We start from the raw sequence: 21964 nt of genomic DNA, 5'->3' as shown, positions 1-21964 counted from the left end.
AGAATTTCGTTTGTGAGGCTTGTAATAAAACAAGCTCATTAGATCGCAGAAAAAACGATGATAATTATTATAAAATATAAAAAATATTGAGAGACAATACCTGCAAAAATTATGGAGCTTTCATAATATTATCTGTGAAGATGTTAACAAAATTTCTTCAGGATCCTTTTTCTTATCCAGACTGAAGAACGCTTCCTCCTTCAGGAAGTGCTGGAGGAAGGAGGAGAGAGGGCACGCAGGATTAGTACTCACTCCTTCACCAGTAATACACCCAATCGAATAATCTGCTCCGCTTACTATCTTCTAAAAACCGAAGGTGCTTTTCTTAACTGACGTATAGTTATATGTTGACAAACGGACTGACAACAGACAACATACACACTGACAACAGACAACATACACCTATACTCACATGTATACAACTAAAAATATACCAACAAAAATAAATATGAAACACAATCACCCAACTTTGCTTAATAGAGTCCCAAACAACAGACGCTCTTTGAGTTAGTTAACATGACTTTCAAGATTACTCGCTACACTTGCAGTGCCTTGGGCAGGAGATACATTATGTGTACCGCAGACCGTGTCAGCAAAGACGGCACTCAGTTTCCACACACTGTGCTCTCTCTCTTTGTTCAATGTCTCAAGTTATTTATAGCCTAATGCATATGAGAAATTAGCGGAAACTGAATACTGTACATGTACAAAATATTTGTCATCACCCTCGACGCGGAAAGGACAACGCAGGTGGTTTCTAGGTGTACACACACACACACACACACACACACACACACACACACACACACACACACACACACACACACACACACACACACACACACACACACACACAAACCGCACTTCACTCTCATCCCAACATTTCACTCATAAGCAAAAACCTCATGAGAACAGCTCCAACATGACTGTGTATCCAACATTAACTGGGAACTCTCCGCATTTTTCTGGCCAGTCCGCGTTGATAGTGAAGGGAAGAGGTCAGCGGTAACAGCCTCACCGACAATTCCAAGCCGTACTTGCCGACATTTGCATAGTTTCCCGGAGGAGGTCGAGGACTAAACGAGAGACCAGAGGGGCACACGGAACGTCGACGCCACCATCCAGTCCAGTGCCTACTGAAAAAAGAAAACAAAAAATGGTTGGCTGGTGGTGAGCGAGTGTCGAAGGCCACACTTTAGCGTTTGTGGGTGGTCCAATCGAGACCCAACCCGAGCCTTAATTAGTGCCGGCCTGTTGATGGTGGTGATTTATCTCCTGGGGTCTCTCTCTTCCTCTCCCTCATCTCTCTCTCACTTTCTCTCTCTTTCTCTCGATATTCTGATTGGTATTCGTTTTATTCGTTTCAAGTGCCCGTATGTAGATCAAACCGAACGAATTTTCAGTGTCAGAGTGTATCTGAAAACGTGCTTTCTTGCTCCCATAAATTTATCTTAATTGACAATGTATTTTTGTTGAACACCTGGAGCAATAAATATTGAAAATCATTTATTCTAAACACATGTAACTGTACGAAGCAAGCCACCCGGTGTTCCAATAAATCCACTGTTGGGAGATATGGTGGTGATGGTGGTGTTGGTGGTGTTGGTGGTGGTGATGGTGGTGGTGTTGGTGGTGATGGTGGTGATGATGGTGTTGGTGGTGATGATGGTGTTGGTGATGGTGGTGTTGGCGATGTTGGTGGTGCTGTTGGTGGTAATAAGTGGTGATGATTGTGGTAATAGTAGAGGCGGTGGTAATAGTGGTAAGTAATAATGGTGTTCGTCGTCGATTCACAGTGGCGGTGGTGGTGTTAGTGGTAAAAAAATCATATTGAGGGTGAAATTGTTGTAACTGGGACTGGTAGAGGAACTGTTGTTTGTGGTGGTGTTGCTGGTGGTGTTGGTGGTGTTGGTGACGGCAGCGCCGGTGGTTAACGGTGGTGTTGGTGGTGGTGTTGGTCTCGGTGATAAGCATGTTAGTCATTTGGACGGAAGTGAAGTAGTGGGGATGCGAGGGTTGTGGCACCTGGGCTGTAACACAACGAATTATGATGGTGATGGAAATTACTGCGGTGAAGATATCAATAATAGGGAAAGTTCTAGTTAGTAATGATTATGACAGTGATGGTGAAAATGATGTGACGAACTATGATGGTGAATATGATGAGTGATTAGTCACGGTGGTGGCGATGGTACAGACAGGGATGGTAACTGTTGGGCATGATGGTACATAGTGGCCACTGTGATGATAGTAGCAGTAATGTTGGTAGTAAAAACACAATAATAGTTCAATGAATTCTTACAAGTTACCCAGCAAGCCCAACTTCGCCACTACATCTCTCCCTCCTTCCCACAGCCCCACCTGGTAGTTCCACACACACACACACACACACACACACACACACACACACACACACACACACACACACACACATATATATATATATATATATATATATATATATATATATATATATATATATATATAACTATATTGCATATAGTCCTGGGGACCATTCAGGCTTGTTCGCATATATATATATATATATATATATATATATATATATATATATATATATATATATGTCGTACCTAGTAGCCAGAACTCACTTTTCAGCCTACTATTCAAGGCCCGATTTGCCTAATAAGCCAAGTTTTGCTGAATTAATATATTTACTATAATTTTTTTCTTATGAAATGATAAAGCAACCCTTTTCTCTATGTATGAGGTCAATTTTTTTTTATTGGAGTTAAAATTAACGTAGATATATGACCGAACCTAACCAACCCTACCTAACCTAATCTAACCTATATTTATAGGTAAGGTTAGGTTAGGTAGCCAAAAAAAGCTAGGTTAGGTTAGGTTAGGTAGGTTAGGTAGACGAAAAAACATTAATTCATGAAAACTTGGCTTATTAGGCAAATTGGGCCTTGAATAGTAGGCTGAGAAGTGCGTTCTGGCTATTAGGTACGACATATATATATATATATATATATATATATATATATATATATATAAACATTTCATACCAAGGTAAAACAGGGCAACTTGTACACAACAGATAAATCAATTTTCCTTAAAACATCACATGAAGTGAACTCTGTGATGGCCGGCCCTCCCAGCTGTGATGTTGTCATTTGGTGTCTTTATCGTGTTACTGTTACAAGTCTTGAGTAACGAGCTCTCAAGTTGTGTTCGTGTTATTGTTTGGCGTCATGGCCGCATTATGCCTCATATTGTTATTCTTTTCGCGTCACAACTGAGCACAACGTGATCTAGTTTCTTCACTGTTCCGGGAGATGGTCGCGGTCTACTGCTATTGACGCTGCTACCTAATACGAGCACTTTACTAGCACTAGCATCTTAACAGCTCTAACACACGACTTGATAATGGTCTTATTGAATTTGGATCGAAACGTCGTCGTTTCCTCATCTTCTGTTATGTGGTTTGGTCATCTTACCAGCTCTAGTATATCACTAGATCTAACACCTCATCAACACTGATATCACATTAGTTAACATGTCAAGACTAGTAAATCATTAGTTAACATACTGTCTGCATTAGCTCCTCACTAGCAACACCAGCTCCTCACTGGTCAACATGTCAACACCAGCTCAGCATCAGGTTTAATATCAGTATTAAATCAGCACTAGAACCTCATTAGTTACCATATGATTATCACTTGCACCTAGCTAGTGCTAGTAATTGCCCTCCCCGGTATAATGATATTTAGTTATATTTCTCGCGCTACTCATCTTAATAAGTGTACTAAAACCTCCTCTAAAACAACGCGTCGATTTATTATAATAATAATTATTATATCTTATTATAATAATAATAATAATAATAATAATAATAATAATAATAATAATAATAATAACAATAATTACTATTAACACAGTCTTATTATTTCTAAAATGCAGCCCATCCTCCTATTTAGACAGTACTTTTAGAAACCATGTGGACCATCGTACATTTATTGACGTAATGGACAATTCAAAAGTAGAATTTTGTAGTATTGAATTTGGACAAACCGGAAAAACTTTTGTATTTATGTTGCTAATAAAACCTAACCTATCCTAACCATCCTAGACTTAATACACGCTCTCTGAGACCTAATATAGTATATATATGTGCTATACTAGGCCTAGCTATTTAGTAGTATTTTTTCGGACTCTTATAAAGTGAACAGTACCAAATTCTACTATCTAATTGTCCATTACGTCAATATACCAGTAGGCTGGTCCACACAGTTACAAAAAGTACTATCTAAGCAGGAGTATGGGTTGCTAAAATCAATTATCATGATGAGAAAATACCTTTGACTAGCGGGTCGCGAATACGCCTTCAACAACATCCGTTAATTAATGCAAAAACAGCCCCCATACACTCGTGGTAATAAAGCCCGTGACTCTTGGGTATTTAATGTGATAGTTAGGGACAGATCTCAGAATGCGTCTCAAGTTGCCGTGGATGCTTACCGGATGTGCGATCACAGGCCAGTGACAGCTGTCGAGGAATTATGAGCCGTACGTAATTAACTCACAAGCCATATAACAATTTGACAAATTTTATGGTGGGAGTGCGTCCCTTCGGATTGACGAAGCACCTGAGTCACATTGGAAAATGTGTTAGACCTCCCAGAAACCCCTTCCTCCACCCCACCCCTCCTATCTCCCCCTATCGTCACCCCCTCCTTCCCCACCACTCTCACTACCCCCTTCCTCCCCTCTACTCCTCCCTGCTCCCCCATGACCCACTTGGGAGGGAGCTGGGGAAGGGTATTGGGGCCGAGGGGAGGATGATAGCACTTTTATTTTGGTTTTATGAACATTCCTTGATGCATGTTAGGGCGGGGGGAATGGAGGCGAGATGCACCATTAGCGTTTATGAACTTCTCGGCTGGTAGGTGTGTTGCGGGTAAGTAATGGCCGCGGCTGGCTCGCCCCTTAGCTGGGATCCCGTTACTTTGTCGTAAGGAACAGATCACCTGCCTTAATGGCCTCAGTTCCTACCTGCACACAACCGAACTTATGTGCATATGCTTGCAGGTGTGAATGTGCCTCTTTACTATACATGAACACAGACACACACACACACACGTGTTCTCATATATATATATATATATATATATATATATATATATATATATATATATATATATATATACATAATATATATATATATATATATATATATATATATATATATATATATATATATATATATATATATATATATATATATATATATAATAATAATAATTTACATATACATATCCTGGCAGGCGCACACAAAAAGCTGTATTGTAAACAAAGACAGACATACATATACTTTAAACAAAATCACTGGTTGCCGCAGACAGACGTGACTTAAGCTTTGTAACCAAACTTCCTGACGCAGACATATAGAAAACGGGGTGTGTGTGTATTTACATCTTAGATGTTTTGTGAACAGTGTAACACTTACATTTTCTCTTATTGGATACAATGTATTTTTTCTTTGCTAAACTTAAAATCACGTACTTTTTGTAAATTAAAAACTCTTTTTTATAACTAGTAAGGAGATAAATATTATCCCATTTTTGTACAGAGATGGAAATAGCTCTGAATCTCTTCTGGCGTTCTCCGAACCCAGTGAAACTTACTTTATTTGTGTTTGGGTGTCTTTTGCTGCTTAGTATACATCAGATACGCTCTTTGATGTCAGAGATCCTCCTTATTTCTGGGTGCTTTATGACTCTGTCGTCGCCCAGTTTGCTTAGAGAAATCTTCACGCTGCAAGAAGCATATCAATGACTCGGTGCACCACTTTGCTTTTTTTCATTGCTCTGGTATTAATTTTCTGATAAACCTCGTTAATGAGATGAGGTTTACATCACTGGGGAAAGTTGTTGATTTGGTCCTGAGCTTGTGGTGGGTGATATTAGTGACTCAGCGTGAGGTGGGACATGTGGGTGAATCAGTGTGGGGGTGGGTTATGTCAGTGAATTAGTGTGTGGGGTGGGCAATGTTGGTGAATCAGAGTGTACGGTGGGCGATGTCAGTGAATGAGAGTGTGGTGTTGGGTCATGTCAGTGAGTGTAAAGGATCGTGCCTGGATCAATCAATGAATAATACGGGAAGTAGGATGATGGGGGGGGGGGAGGGGTGAGAGCGGAACTGTGAGTGTAGGCGGGTCGTGCTAATGGATCAGCAGACTGTTGTTGTGGTAGCAAAATGACCTTGCTGGAGGCCCCACAGCTGCCCTGAGTAGCTCTGATGCCTCTGTAAACTTGTCCAGAAATTGCCATGGTCATTACCTCATCAAGTCTCTCCCTCACACACACACACACACACACTTGTTTCATTCAAAATATTGCTGTCTCCCTCTCCTTCATCCGCATCAACTCTCTATTTCTTCGTTACGTCGCTTCCGTCTACAGTTCCCTCTCTTTACTAAGCTTGTCTTCCTTTTTCTCCTCCTTTGCTTATTTCCCGTTCCGTCCTTCCCCTTGTACGACCATCGTTCTTTATATTCCACTGTATCTTTATATTCTTCGAGTGCTACTTGGACTCATTCTTAAATGCCCATCTCTCATTCTCCTCTTTGATCTTTGCATTTTTAGTTTAACAGATATATTAATTTTTGCTATCTTGGTCGGCTGTCAGGCTATATTCTGGCATTATTAGTGGTGACTCGCTCCCACTGCCACTGTTGTCAGCACGCACGCACGCACGCACGCACCCCCACACCCTATCTCACTGGTACACACACACACCAATACTAATATATATATATATATATATATATATATATATATATATATATATATATATATATATATATATATATATATATATATATATATATATATATATATATATTTGTATACTGCGCAAGTATATTTAGCCGAGGTTGTAGTACTTGGTACGCGACGTATTCTTCAATGTCTTTTTTTGTATACCAAGCTTTCCTTCATCGTGGTTATCTATAACAACAGTTACCTTAGGGTGCGAATTTACCAACTTCGTAAACTGTATAATCAATAAAGACGAAGCCGTAATGATCGAGAAAAGATATACAGGTTTCGTAAGTGGACATGTAAATGCCTGATAAACACTGGCGCAGAACATCTATTTCTGAAGCGGGCGGATAAGCGTGGAAGCCTTGTACCCCGAGGCGGATACATCCAGGGTTATATGAATGATACATATGTGTTTCCTGTGCAGGGTCGGATAGACATGGTGTGGTCGAGAGTAAATATTGCAGGTTAAACTGAGATTCAAAACCCGGTTCGAATCCCGCATTATTGCTAAACTTAAGTGGTGAGTGTTTTAAGTGGGTAAAGATGAGCCTGATGTCCCCAGCACTTCCTTGTGCTAAGACGCCAGCAGCCACTATGAAAGCTATCGATAATCTCCCAATACAATTATTTTGGTGTATCTTACTGTAGCCAAATTTCACTGCCTTTTTGGTCTCCTGTTAATTAAAATGAAACATAACATTTTTTCCTTGTACCCTTTTGGTTGTGGTGATTTTTAATTTCAAGAAAGATGTTGTGTCCTTGGCAGGTGAAGGAACAGCTGAGTCAGTACAGCATCTCACAGCGGCTGTTCGGAGAGTCGGTGCTGGGGCTGTCACAGGGCTCCGTGTCTGACCTGCTCGCCAGACCCAAACCCTGGCACATGCTTACTCAGAAGGTAAACAAAGTACCCTTATCTCACTGGCTTAAACTTGGGTTTGGGACGTCTCTCTATCACATGGATTTGTGAACTAGTTTTGGAACACGTACCATTCTGGGTTGGAAACTAGATATGGAACAGCTTTCTACCACACTGGTTTAGAATTAATTCTGATGCTATCACACTCATTTCAAATTGGTTATGGAACTATCACACTGACTTACGGCTTGTTCTGGAACTATATCACATTGGATTAAAAATGAAGGTGAACGACTAAAAAATGTGTACCATACTAGTTAAGAACTTGTTCTGGAGCAATTTGATAACAGGAATAGTACAGGCACTGGAACAACTCTTCTCCATTGCCTCAGGAACGGTTCTAGATCTTCCTTACTGAACTTATTAGTGGATTTGTAACTACCAAACTCAGTTATTACTTTTTATGGAACTACATTTGGCCGAGTAGCCCTAGACCTACCATACTGAATTAGAACTAAATCTCGAACAACTTAGGATCGGGTTTAGAACAACACTTCCAAACTCGCTTAGACCTGGTACTGAAACAGTTCTAACTCTGACTTGGACAGGTTCTATATCAACTTTCCCACAACAGTTTAGGATTGGTTCTGTAAACACTAAATTGTCTTGGGACTAATCCTAGAAAAACTCCATCACTCAAGCTTGGGACTGGCTCTGGAGCAATTCCACCCACTCGGTGGAATTATAACTGGTTCAAGGAAACGTTAAGCACTCTTCCCTATAACCGGTTTTTGGAAATATACACCACACCATGTCATAGCCGGATGTAGCGACCATCTTCCACACTTCCTTATAACCGGTTCTAGGATAAATTCGTAGCCGGTTTTGAGATCAGTCCATTACAACTGACGGGGCAATTGCTACTGTAAACTATCCACAACAGAAGCAGTTCCAAGGCACTGTGATCACTTTATCTCAAAACCGGTTATAAATATTTCACGAAAGAAAGTTATTAGAACTGGTAATAATGCAGATTGATATTAGTATTCCAGAACTGTCTATAATATAGTGTTAATTAATGTATAACAGAACCAGGTATAAAATAAATAAAAGTTCCTCAGAACCGGGTTTTAATTTTATATGATAGAAGTTCTCCAGAATGTTATATAATAATATGGTGAACAGTTTCTAAACTAGATTTCCAGAACCAGTTATAATGTAGACTGAAAAGAAGTTCCAAGAACTAGATATAATATAGAACAAAGTTTCCGGAGTAGTTTATAAGAAAATATGACTAAAGTTCCAGAACCGGTTAAAAGACAGTGTTGAAAGCTTCTTAAAACCAGTAAAACGACAGTAAGGGGAAGGGAATATATTCAGCATTACAATGCCAACACTTCCACCCGGGTATCTTCAACTATGGCCCGTAACCCACCATTCAACTTCAATCCCTGCTGCCTCCTTCAGTTTTGTACTTCAGCCCCTGATGCATCAGTCTAATCCGGCGTTCATTCCCCTGACCGTCCAAGTGGTTGGGCACCATTCCTTCCTTCCTTCCTTCCGTCCCATCCCAAATCCTTATCCTGATTCCTTCCAAGTGCTATATAGTCGTAATAGCTTGGTTCTTTCTCCTGATAGTTCCCTTCTCATATTTCAATCCCTGCTTCATTCTCTAGTCTCTAACATTAATCTTTGCTTCATTCTTTAGCTTTTTGCTTCAATTCCTGTTTCATCCTCAAGCTTCTTACTTCAAAACCTGCCTCATTCTCGAGTTTCTTACTGATCATTGCTTCATTCTCTAGCTTTGTATTTCAATCCCTGCTTCATCCACTACCTTCGTTTATCACTAATATTCCTTCTTTAATTTTCCTTTTTATTCCTCCTCTTCGCCCAATGTTTATTCAGGATATTAACTTCAGTCAATATCATTTTTCTATGATATATTTGTCACAATTTCTTAGAGTAAACCAAAAGAAGAACAAACATGGTTAGGAATATTTTAATTTTCTCATTTTAACAGCCACAGATAGAACAACAAATTATTACATATTGTAGAACTTCAGTAATAATATTTTAATATGGATAACTGTAAATATATCACTAATGGTCATTTTGAAAGTTATCCACAATAACAATAGAAATAATTAAAACAATAGTGTTATAAATATTAATGGTTACAAATAATAACAATAATAATAATAACATATATTAAATCGTTTTCTACCATAGTTTCCACTGAAGAATTAACTAGGATAAAACACTGTGATAGAAAACACAAACTGTGGATGATGTTTCTTCACAAGAGCTTTCTCAAACTTGAAAGCTCTTGAAGCAAAATGTCATCTGCAGTAAAGGTCCTGTTCCCAAATCCAATTTTTACTTCACAGAAACTTTAGTTAAAAAAATAAAACACAGAAACATGTGCATTGGCTTTATCAACACGGGAAAACGTAATGATGTCATAAGGTGCATATATGGGTTAAGAAGGATCTAAAGGTTTCTGGTTGGTGTGCCTGACAGGGTCGTGAACCATTCATCCGAATGAAAATCTTCCTTGAGGACGACAACGCTGTGCACAAGTTGGTGGCCTCCCAGTACAAGATCGCCCCAGAGAAGCTGATGAGGACAGGAGGATACACAGCCCCGCCCCGTAAGTCTTACTCTTGTCTACGCTTCTTCTCCTGACTGTAGTGAGGGGGGGAGAGAGAGAGAGAGAGAGAGAGAGAGAGAGAGAGAGAGAGAGAGAGAGAGAGAGAGAGAGAGAGAGAGAGAGAGAGAGAGAGAGAGAGAGAGAGAGAGAGAGATTACAGCACAGAACATCTACTATTCTAGCTGTTATAAGCTTATCCCCACTGTCAATCTTTCTTGCTTTATCTCACAAATACATTAAAATAAGCATTTGTAGGGAATTTGTAATCTCTGCTTGAGTTTTAAGCTATATATGCCAGTCATATATACATATATATATACCGGTACTCTCTGCTTTTACTGGGATTAATAAGATGCTGATATATATATAAAGTTAATGGGCCAGCAGTGGACATCCTTTTAACTATCAAAATATATATTTTCTTGTAAACAATAAAAAATATCAGTAACAAAATTTTATCTTCCCATTATCTGCGATGTATTAAGAAGTATCTTAATAAAACGATATTTAATAGAGGATTGATGAATATTAACCATATTTATGACGTGAATAACACCATATTTAACAGAGGATTGATGAATATTAACCATAATATAACCTGAATAACACGATATTTAAGAGTAGATAATGTTAATTATATTTATGACCTGCATTGTCCCCAGTCTGAATGAAATGTTAATCAACTTCCTTGTCCTTCTCGTTTTTAGTGTATTTAGTCGGTGGGTGTCCACTACCTGGGGGTTTAGCGCCCCCTGGGTCTCGTCTCCCAGGGGGGTTGTCCACTACTGGCTCACCCACCCTTCCACCATACACAAGTAAGCCCAGCACTCATCACTCTTAGCTTTTGTCTCACCAAGCATATTTTGCCAACAGCCCCCACTACTGCTTTTGTCATATTTGATGCCAATAAGCAAACAGCTGCTGCTTCACGATGAGTGATTATAATATATATATATATATATATATATATATATATATATATATATATATATATATATATATATATATATATATATATATATAAATAATGAAACATAGACGTAACATGTGCATATAATGCAATAGGAAATAGATACGAGGCTAAGACCCCAAAAATGATTATTATGACATAATATACTCGTGAGCAAATTTGGATAGATCACATGAGCAACATCCTGCCCTTTCTTCCGGCAGGTAGCAGCAAGCCACAGCACCACCTCAAACTCCCCGCAGACCTTCCTAAGAGCATGGAGTCGCCCCTTCCGCCCGTGGGAATACCCCCGTCTCTCGGCGGCTTACCCTTACCCACCCATCACATGTCCTTCGACGCCAGGATGCCTCTCCTTGACCCGCTCAGAAAGGTAAGGCTTTGTATGGAAGAATGGAGTTACTAATTTAGTCATTTACTATGCACCCCATACCCTATCCCGTGGGCGGTGGTGGAAAGGGTTACAGAGGCACATAATGGGTTTATTTAGCTAAGCATGAAACAATCATTTGAAGCTAGTTAGGCAGTTTTAGGACGGAACTCGGTGTGTTCCATACTTCACTGTAATTATATGTTTATTGGGATTCTGATGTGCCATTTATTAATTACCAAAGTATTCTTTAATAACTATTTTAATTGGATTAACTTCTGTGCCTTGATGTAACTGAAAACATTAATGACAAATTCAGGACACACCATCAGTTTTACATGGTAAAATTTAACTAAATGTTACGAAATGATGTTAATGTTTGTGTGACGCTGCAGGCGGGGATGGGCGGTGTCCGCGCCCCGGGACCAGTGGCTCCCTCAGTGTACGAAATGGCTGCGCTGACACAAGACCTCGACACGCAGGTCATCACAACCAAGATCAAGGAAGCTCTGCTAGCCAACAATATTGGCCAGAAGGTCAGTACCAAACTGTTTGTGTATTAAAGGGCTAAGTCATCACGGTAATACTATTATATTTCATAAAATACTACATCAAAATTATTAAATTATGTGTGTATATCACGAAAACAAACACGTGATTAAGAATTACGTGTTTATACATTCTGAAGATGTATTTAATATACGAAAGTACTTAAGGGAATTCCTGTTTCATTTTCCTCCGTGGTCTGACATTGTCACATTATTAAATTATATATATATATATATATATATATATATATATATATATATATATATATATATATATATATATATATATATATATATATATATATATATATAAATATATATATATATATATATATATATATATACATATATATTTTATATATATATATTATATATATATACATATATATATATATATATTTATTTATATATATATTTATTTATATATATATATATATATATATATATAAATAAATATATTATATATATATATATATATATATATATATATATATATATATATATATATATATATATATATATATATATGTATATGTATATGTATATAAGCTATAGTTTTCATTAACTAATGATTACATTTTCTTTCTTCACAGCTTTTTGGAGAGGCAGTGTTAGGACTGTCTCAGGGATCCGTATCAGAACTGCTAAGTAAGCCCAAGCCATGGCACATGCTTAGTATCAAGGGTCGAGAGCCATTCATCCGCATGCAGTTATGGCTCAACGACTCCCGCAATTTGGAGAAGCTTCAGCAGCTGAAGAACGAGCGACGAGAGGCCAACAAGAGGCGGCGTGCCCTAGACCCCACTGTCGAAGTGTCACAGGATTCTCAGGACGTTTTCCAGGCTCCTTCACCAGGAGGTTCCTCAAAGAAACAACGTGTATTATTTTCAGAGGAACAGAAGGAGGCTCTCCGATTGGCCTTCGCCCTTGATCCTTACCCAAATTTAGCCACCATTGAGTTCTTGGCACAGGAACTGCAATTGTCTACCCGCACCATCACTAACTGGTTCCACAATCACCGAATGCGGCTCAAACAAAACCCGAATAGTCCTGGAGACAGTTCACCGTCACGTGACCCTCAACAGCCTCCCCCAGGCCAGCCTCAAGGACAGTCCTTTGACCCACTTCACTTCCGTCTTCTCCTCTCTCAGCGACTAATGGAGCTGAGGAAGGAGAAAGGCCTGCCACCTACGATGCCAGGTCTTGGCCCTGGTCTGCACCCAGGTCTCTTCCCACACTTCCCTCATCTGGGACCACATGGTCTTGGCAGCCAACCTCTCGATCGTGATATTAGTGGTGGTCTTGATCTATCGATGAAGCCAGAAAATGACTATGATGATTCTTCACTGGTAGATGAAGATTCCAATATGTCCGGTGCCATGAGTCCAAGTGGAGGCGGACGGTCAGAGGGAGAAGGTGACGACCGTGATGGACGGGGAGCCCCTTCACCTGTCTCTCGGTCTTCTCGTCGAAAGCCCGCTGCTCCTCAATGGGTCAATCCTTCCTGGGCGTCTGGTGAGGGGGGTAAAGAGCGAGAAGTGATAATTAACGGAGTATGTGTCATGCAAACCGATGATTATCGCTTGCGAGAACAGGAAACGGTGCGTATTGAGCCAACCCCAGTAGATGAGGCTCGCGCCCGTTCACTCAAGGAAGAAGGCGAAGACGAAACGGAAGAAGAACAACAGCAACTGCCAGTCTCCACTGTCTCATCTTCCCCGTGCCCAGACACCATGGAGACAGATCCGGCGACGTTGCAAGAAGAAGATCCTTCCACCGTGCAAGAGGAGCCAACGCCCAACCAGGAGACCATCAAGCAGGAGGCTGAAGTAGAGGAGGATGAAGAGGCGTGATGCTAGCATCGGCCTAAAGCGACGCTTTTGGATTCCAGAGTTTATCCCGTTGTTCTTAGCGTGTTGTTGTTCGTGCATTATACCAAATGTTTCGTCCCGTCGGCAAGTGATGAGCTTCGCAAAGTCGGACGATGATGCCAAGGTATTGTATCGCCAGAGAGCCTCGTGGAATCTCTTAGGCACATTGTGGGCCTTTAAAATCACAATTTAGACTCTCAAGTCATAAGTCCTACAAAATGTCAACCTCTGTTATTTTATTATGAAATGTTCGTGTGTTTTACTTGTTAACTTGTCTAAAGATTTGTATATATATTTCCCAAGTTTTTGATCAAGCTCCCCTTAGGTTAGGTGACTTCAGGTATTTAGAATGCCATAATGCTGAACTGTTCTCTGCTTGTTGCCAACGTGACAGTGGTGGGAACTCCGACCTCTGTACAGTGCTTAGTGTGTACGGAACTTGCCACGACCGCTCGTCCAAGGCGGTCACACAAGACGAGTGTTTCGTACCAGTGAAATGGTCGAATCCTGACATATGTAATATATATATATATATATATATATATATATATATATATATATATATATATATATATATATATATATATATATATATATATATATATATCGTATGCCCCTGTGAGATAATGATATATTCCGGTGATCCCTTCATTGACCAAATAGTACAGAGTAGAACCAAATAGTATCCCTGTTCCCCCCAACCCGAGTGAGACTAGCAAGTTACCGTTAAATAAAAACTATACAAATGGAGACTGTGGCTTGGGTACAGGTAAACCTCTCTGTGTGGCCCAGGAAACAAATGTTCGAGACTGTTAGTTCTAGTCTTATTTTTCTCAACTAATTTCACATTTTCATCGTTCAGTGAACTATGCGTATATGAAATATCCATCTAGTCTATGGATTCAGCATTGGTTATTCAAGGTTTCATGATCTCTCGTAGCCCTTCACCGTGTGTTCAAAGAAGAGAACTTTTCTTCCAGCTTCAAGAGTGCAAAGAGACCATTGTAAATGTGCAAGAAAAAGCCCAGTTGTAAGCCCCATTCTCGGCTCGGAATACACAGATGGCTACAAACTAATCGAATGGTGTAGCTAAGAAGGAAACGCAGGACATCAAGAATCAATCTGCTTGGAGCACCGTTCACCCTTAACAATCATCCACACACACACACGCGCGCGCGAATGACGATGCCCCAAGTGATACTTGAGCACTCTGATGGCTGGTGATGTGCTGGACGCTACCCTGTGCCCGTGGAGGTTCTTAGGGCAAGGGAGGAGGGCATTACTATCCACTCATCACCCGCTGGTCCAGAGGCCATGAGTGGAGGATGGGACAGAGGCTGTACCACTTGTCTTGTTATTGGTTATAGGATTTAAGAATGAGTACTTCGTGGAAACTTGCACTATATTTGGATAGAATTAACATGTATTACTTAAAATTCCATTTTTATTGTAATTAGCTATTTTATGTACAGGTTATTACTAATCTAATTAAAAAGAAAGTAAAGGTTGTCAAGAGTTACTTACACACACACGAAAAGGAACTCGCCCAATCAAATTTGCTGACGTACTCCTTGTAAGCATTCATTGTATCATCAACTTGTTAATTAAGTTAACGATACATTGTCATTACCTGACCCATGATTACACCGTATCACAAATTAAACTGCAAATCCGAGAATAGAGAATCACTACTTTCAAGATAGTTATGCTATTAATTTACAAACGACTACAGTACAAAAATTACACACACACATATACATATACACACACACACACACACACACACATATATATATATATATATATATATATATATATATATATATATATATATATATATATATATATATATATATATATATATATATATCAGAAAAATAAATTCCAAACAACACTTAATATTTGCGTTGTAGTTTTTATCTGTTAATTATAGACTTTTTAAATGTTAAACTTCAAAGTGTAGTCCGCGATTAGCACTGAAACGGAGGCAGTGAGACTTCTTTCATATAGTAACAATCCTCGCAGCTGTCACCACTCATCTCAGACGTCTTCCCTCCAGCAAGGAAAATCATGCTCCTTAGACCTCTTCCCGCCACCACCACCAGTTCCCTCACTCCTCCAAGTCTGTATTCTTGTTGTTTAAGATTCACTACTTGGAACAAAAAGTTCCAAGTAGCACGGGCTATGGTGAGCCCGTTGTGGACTTACCTGGCACAGGAGCCCCGGGGCTGTAACTGCCCAAGTCTGTATCTGGCTTCCCATTATAACCTACCTCAACAGTGGACCCAACTTGCCCTAACACTATACCTACCCCAGCTGTGACTACGACTTACCTTAACACTATATCTACCCCAGCCGTGACCACGACTTATCTTAACACCATACCTACCCCCCGACACTAAACGCGACCTGCCCTAACATCATACCTACCTCAGTAATGAAAACGACTTGTCCTAATACTTTACCTACCCCCCAACAATGAACAGTATTTGCCTTAATACAAACTCCATTGCCCTTCCCAGCATAAACCTTGCCCTAAATATGGAGTTGACTTTACTGGCAGCCAGAGGAGACTGGGACCTGACCTCCGCGATCACCGGGGGGCCTGACCACCCTACATGGGTCCGTGTGAAGGCCGCCAGACTATTGTGGTGAGCGGAGAGTGACATTTGAGCTGGTATTCCCGCCAAACGATTTGTTCAAATTTTCCATGTGACCGATAATGATAATTGTGACCGTTCCGGGGAATGTCTCGTGTCTCGTGTACGTATGTTCTAATGTGTACGTACGTGGGATGTGTACATTATTACATGTACGTGTGCGAGTGGGCACGACATGCCATATGATCTCGAAAATTTAATGTGAATCTAAAGGAAGAGAACAATTACCATAATTTTTTATTATGGACCCTGATTTTTCCGTGAACAATCGAGGGAACCTCTTCCGATGCTTCCAATACCCTGTGTCCCCCCTCGCAGGAAGACATAAATTATATGAACAACTCAATACGACCATCATTAACAAAAGACTAGGTTCCGCCCGCTGGTTCTTCCTCCATGTTTTCTGTAGAAAGTTATTATAAATCCCACGAAAAAAAGGCGAATTTAAAACCTTATAGAAAGTAAATACAGAGTTGATTTTTTTGTATTTTAGAAAATTCAGAAGCCAGAGCTTATTTAGTGTACAAAACAGTGATGGTGGAGAAATTGGAAGTGGTGAGGAAAGAGGTGGTTTTGGTGATACAGGAAGATGTAGTGGTCGTGGAGGAAGGGGCTGTGGTGGAGAAAGAGGTGGTGGTGGTGGTGCTGATGGAAGAGGTGACAGAAGAGGATAAAGTGGTGATGGTCTGGGGAGAGAGAAAGAGGCCAGTTGCTGGCGGTGATCAAGTGGGGACTAATCTAATTTGCTGTGTCACATCCATCACACATTTATGGATGTGGCAACAAGCCTGTGTAAGTCATTTGCGCTTTCCATTTGTTCGTGGAAATGAGGGAAAGGCTGAATGATGGACCCCTGGCCGGAATAATGAGCTGATGCAGATTTTGATTTGCAATTTGTTCTGTTTTGCATATTCTTCTTTTCGTGTCTCTAGCGATACCGCTCAGACGAGTTGAGGTCGAGATAGAGAGTTCCTTTTATGTGTGTGTATAGGGACTGTGTTTTTCTCAACAATAATTACTTCCCGTTATTTTGCAGTTAAGTTATAAAATAACAAGATAAATATAGTACAATTTTCCACACAAATGATGTTTGTTTTAAGTAGGACAAAGTATTTTATATTTTTATTCAATAAGTTGTCGTTAGTTGAACGTTTACCTGTGTGTGATACCAGTGATTCTTCAACTTGAAGATAGCTATGAGTTGATGATTTCCCTCTGACGTCAGCAGTCCTGTGATGACTTGGGTCTGACGTCACGAGGTGATGGTCACAAGTTATGGTGAGGTGACGTGTGTTCAACGTTACAGTGGTCACAAATATACTGTGTAACGTTACAATGGTCACAAGTTACGGTGTGACGTGTGTAGTCACAAGTTATGATGGTCAGTCCTCGTAAAACTATATTTATTGTTTAATGATGTTGCAAGATGTGTAAGAATAACAAGACGATTTTTTTTCCAAGTCATTTTTTTTATTGTTCTTATTCGTTGATTATTTATATATATTATTACAATTTTTAAAGACAATTTTTTTCACTCGTGTTAAGCTGTTAACTTTGTAAATAATTTAGCTGTGAAGGACAAGATAGTGACAGAGAAACGTTCCGGGGCGCTGAGAGCGTGACTGCAGGTAGGGAAGTAACAAATCGACAAGGCTTTCCATTACAAGTCTAACTCGTTATAGAGTATAAGGTGTACATGTTAAGGTGACTAAGAGTGAGCCAGAGCAGCTCGCCACCACACAGCAAGGCCAGTTTGTCCCCCCAGAAGTAACACATTGCGTGAAAATTATTATTATGTAATTCTGATTCGTTTCGTAGTAGGACTATTCCTTTTCCATGTTCTTGTAGCAGGTAGTGTTTATCCTATTGTGGGGTGGTGATTGGCGAGTCTTGTGAACCCTCTCCCTCCATCTCACAACGTAGCGCTCGTTACCACACACTGCGGACTGAGTCCTGAACGTGTACAGCGGGTGAAGTGAGAGAGGGGGAAGGCTTTCCCCTATGTTGGAGGGGGCGGCGGCCCTGGTGGACGTTGGCCTCCACACACCCGTCAACCTACTGACTTGTGAAACATGCTTAATGATTAATTCGGAGACCATTAATGTGATTAAACGCAGAGTTCATTAAATCACTTAACGATACATGATGGGTTCATTAAATCTATTTGATCACTGATGGAAATGAGTTCATCAGGTGTACTTAGTGATTAGCACCGAGCTCATGAACTGACTTCGACATTTTTAATTAATTTATTAAGTTATTGCAACTCCATTTACAAATGCAATTTCGTAATTTGCGCCGAGATGGTCGATTATCAGATAATCGCAAGAGGCACTGACAACTTGTTCCTGTATGACGGGGCAAGAAGGTGCTAACTCACCCCGTTCATCGAGGTGTAGTTTCCTTAAAGGAGTCAGTGAGTTATCTAATTATTCAGTTAGAACCTCATGCTGAAGTTCAGTAAACGTCTCACAAGTCTGAGTTCAGTCTCCGGAGCCCACTCATGGTCATTACCCTGGGAGATAATGTAATTATCTTCCCTTATTGTACTCTTATTGATGCGACTTTCAAGTTAAAACAAGGAGTAAGCTATAGTGACCTAAATGGAATATATATATATATATATATATATATATATATATATATATATATATATATATATATATATATATATATATATATATATATATATATATATATAAAACAGGTCAAGTTCCGTTAAATGATTAACGTCTTGATAATTTATTCATATACATCTTGATTCTGTACAACTATTATGATATGAATTCGTTTTGGACCAAAATAACTTAGCAAGCTCACCAAAGCTCAGTACCGCCTAAATTCGACTGACATTAAATAATCAAATAATCATTCAAATATGTAACATTGTGATAACAAGATCCTGCCCAGTCGGACCAGGCGAATCTTACTCCAAGACAAACGATTCTGTCTAAAAAAGTACGATAATATGAATACAGTAATACGTCAGTATAAGCGTGGTTTGTTAATTGTTATAAAAATACTTGCAAGTTCATCGGACAATGCAATTAGGGGGGGGGAAGGATGGCCTTTACTGCTCTATATTTTGGAACTCAAATAGCAAGAGCTGGTCTCACCTAATTATTCCCAACAACGCAAACGGTGACTAACAGCCAGGTAGCCAGCTGTCTACCAGTTGTGGTGACCATCTGGTAGGTAATGGCCAGTTGTGCCTGCCGTGCTCGACAGTGCGTGGCGTCTAAGGAAGGCTCAACTTTGGACCCCAAATCCCTGCTCCGCTCCCAGCCCCGTCGGCAAGCTGACCAAACATGGGTTCAGTTTGCAACTTTTTAACAATAACAAACTGAATGCAAACCGTTTTTTACAAAGACAATCAATTATTCCCCCACCCTTCCCTCTCCACTTTATCTAACGATCTTCCCTCATGACTATAACAATGTAAAGATAATAGTTGAGAGATAGTATCATTTGAGGAGGATGTGATTTGAGATTTGTTTAATTGTGACGAAGTTCATTACTTACCCCGATAAAAAGAGAATAGTAACTTTGAGTCTCAAAGTTCTCAAATCTTATAATCACTTCCCTCCGTAACCAACCTTTACACATCTCCTGACCTGTAGCTGACACACTGATCGGTAGAAAAATATATATATATGAATTAGAATTCCAATGTCTGTTGTTTTCTTATTAAGTAATTAGGAGGTGTTGATAACGCGATCAGAACAGCCAGGCCCTCCTGGTTAATCTCCGTAAGGATCATATTACCAAGATAATTATCATATTGTTTGTAATTAATTGTGTGGTTTTCGTGCCTTCCTTGTTTCTTTGTTCGTTGATTTGTTAGTTTGTTCTCCCGATAGTCACGCAGTATTCCTATCTCACACAGAAATTCTACTATATACGTTCTTGTCCGTCGAAGGAATTTTTGAATTTTATCATAATTAGCATATTGAATTTTTCTGTATAGTAAACCTGTATAGTGTCCTCTTAGACAATATTTCATTCCAGTGATATTCCAAAACCCCGTATGCTGAATAGTGAATGAAAATGTGGTGTGTTCAACAAGCCTTAGATGTGGTTGTCAACAAAAATTTACTTAATGAAAACCGCTTATGTGTGAACAGTGATTACTGACTAGTTGTGGGAGGTTCAGGTTTAAGTGCTGACGCGCGCATTAGTGACAGATCTGTGTGTGTATGTGCGCAGTGCAGTGACCGTACGGTGCAGCGCAGTGACGGTGCGTATGGCGGATGACAATGTGCGCACAGGCCCGTGGACGCATCTCCCAAATGTGATGTTCATATGTTATCTTACTCATTAGATAGCAAACATGACATAATATTAATCCCTGCTTGCATAATAGAGATGATTTTTTTCCCCCTTGATTGAAAATAATGGATTATTAAAGCAATATTGTGACTACAAAAAAATTGATTTATTAAGCGAGAAAAATAAACATAGGAGAAAAATAATGGGGAAATATTTTAAGCTATATTAGTGACTACAACCAAAAATATATTGAGGCCTATAATAGGTGATGCTTTGACGAGTATCAGAAAACACGCTTAAGTGAATTTCTGTGCAAGGAAGGGATAGAGAGCCCATGTGTTCGGACCCGCGGCGGTGTTCGAACAAAACGACGTGTACGACACCTGTTGTGGTGTTCGAATGAGGTGTGCTAGGGACGATCTGTTGTGCCAATTGCCAAGTTTCTTCTTCTGTGTCATCAATAAGGGTCAGTATGGCATTTATCTATTGAGCATTTTACGCCCTTATCTACTTATACTTACAGTCACAAGATAGGTAGAGCCCACCACCCTTAGTGGAGACACTGTAGGGGTCATCCACACTGTATGGTGTATGTAGACTACAGTGCGTTCACTACCATATACAGCCCATCCTGCAAGAAAATTTTGCATTGTAAGATTTTAAATTAAGTTTAATATTATTGTACATAAAATATTCATATCAGTCTGTATGTCTTTTGAGATTTCTAAATTAAAACTATTTGTCTGTATTTATACAGAATATATGTGACTTTATTTATCCTTATGTACTAAGCAGTTTTAAGAAGAGGCTTTGTGTCTGTGTAAATATTTATATTTACATGTTTTATTTATTCGTCTGATTAAAAAAACAGAAAAAATAGCTACTATTAAAATAATGATTACAAAATAATAATAATAATAATAATAATAATAATAATAATAATAATAATAATAATAATCAAACAATTCAAAAAATTGCATGCCCT

At 39.4% G+C, this 21964-nt stretch overlaps 1 protein-coding gene across 13 annotated transcripts in view; it reads left to right on the top strand.

The window, feature by feature from the left end:
- Positions 1-21740, top strand: part of LOC123772554 (homeobox protein, cut) — a 589385-nt gene extending 567645 nt beyond the window's left edge. For 11 of the 13 annotated variants that reach the window (XM_069325906.1, XM_069325902.1, XM_069325901.1 and 8 more), the window contains 6 exons: positions 7555-7683; positions 10165-10294; positions 11002-11109; positions 11468-11634; positions 12027-12167; positions 12773-21740. In XM_069325906.1, the coding sequence (XP_069182007.1) occupies positions 7555-7683; positions 10165-10294; positions 11002-11109; positions 11468-11634; positions 12027-12167; positions 12773-14032 (1935 nt within the window). In that variant the 3' untranslated portion in view covers positions 14033-21740. The remainder of the gene's footprint in view (positions 1-7554; positions 7684-10164; positions 10295-11001; positions 11110-11467; positions 11635-12026; positions 12168-12772) is intronic. The other 2 variants (XM_069325910.1, XM_069325908.1) reach the window with 2 other exon arrangements.
- Positions 21741-21964: the final 224 nt, after the last annotated feature.

The sequence above is a fragment of the Procambarus clarkii genome, chromosome 17 (assembly GCF_040958095.1).
Source record: "Procambarus clarkii isolate CNS0578487 chromosome 17, FALCON_Pclarkii_2.0, whole genome shotgun sequence".
NCBI classification, from domain to species: Eukaryota; Metazoa; Arthropoda; class Malacostraca; order Decapoda; family Cambaridae; genus Procambarus; species Procambarus clarkii.
Note: the sequence above shows the minus strand (reverse complement) of the source record. Positions and strands in the feature narration are given on the sequence as shown.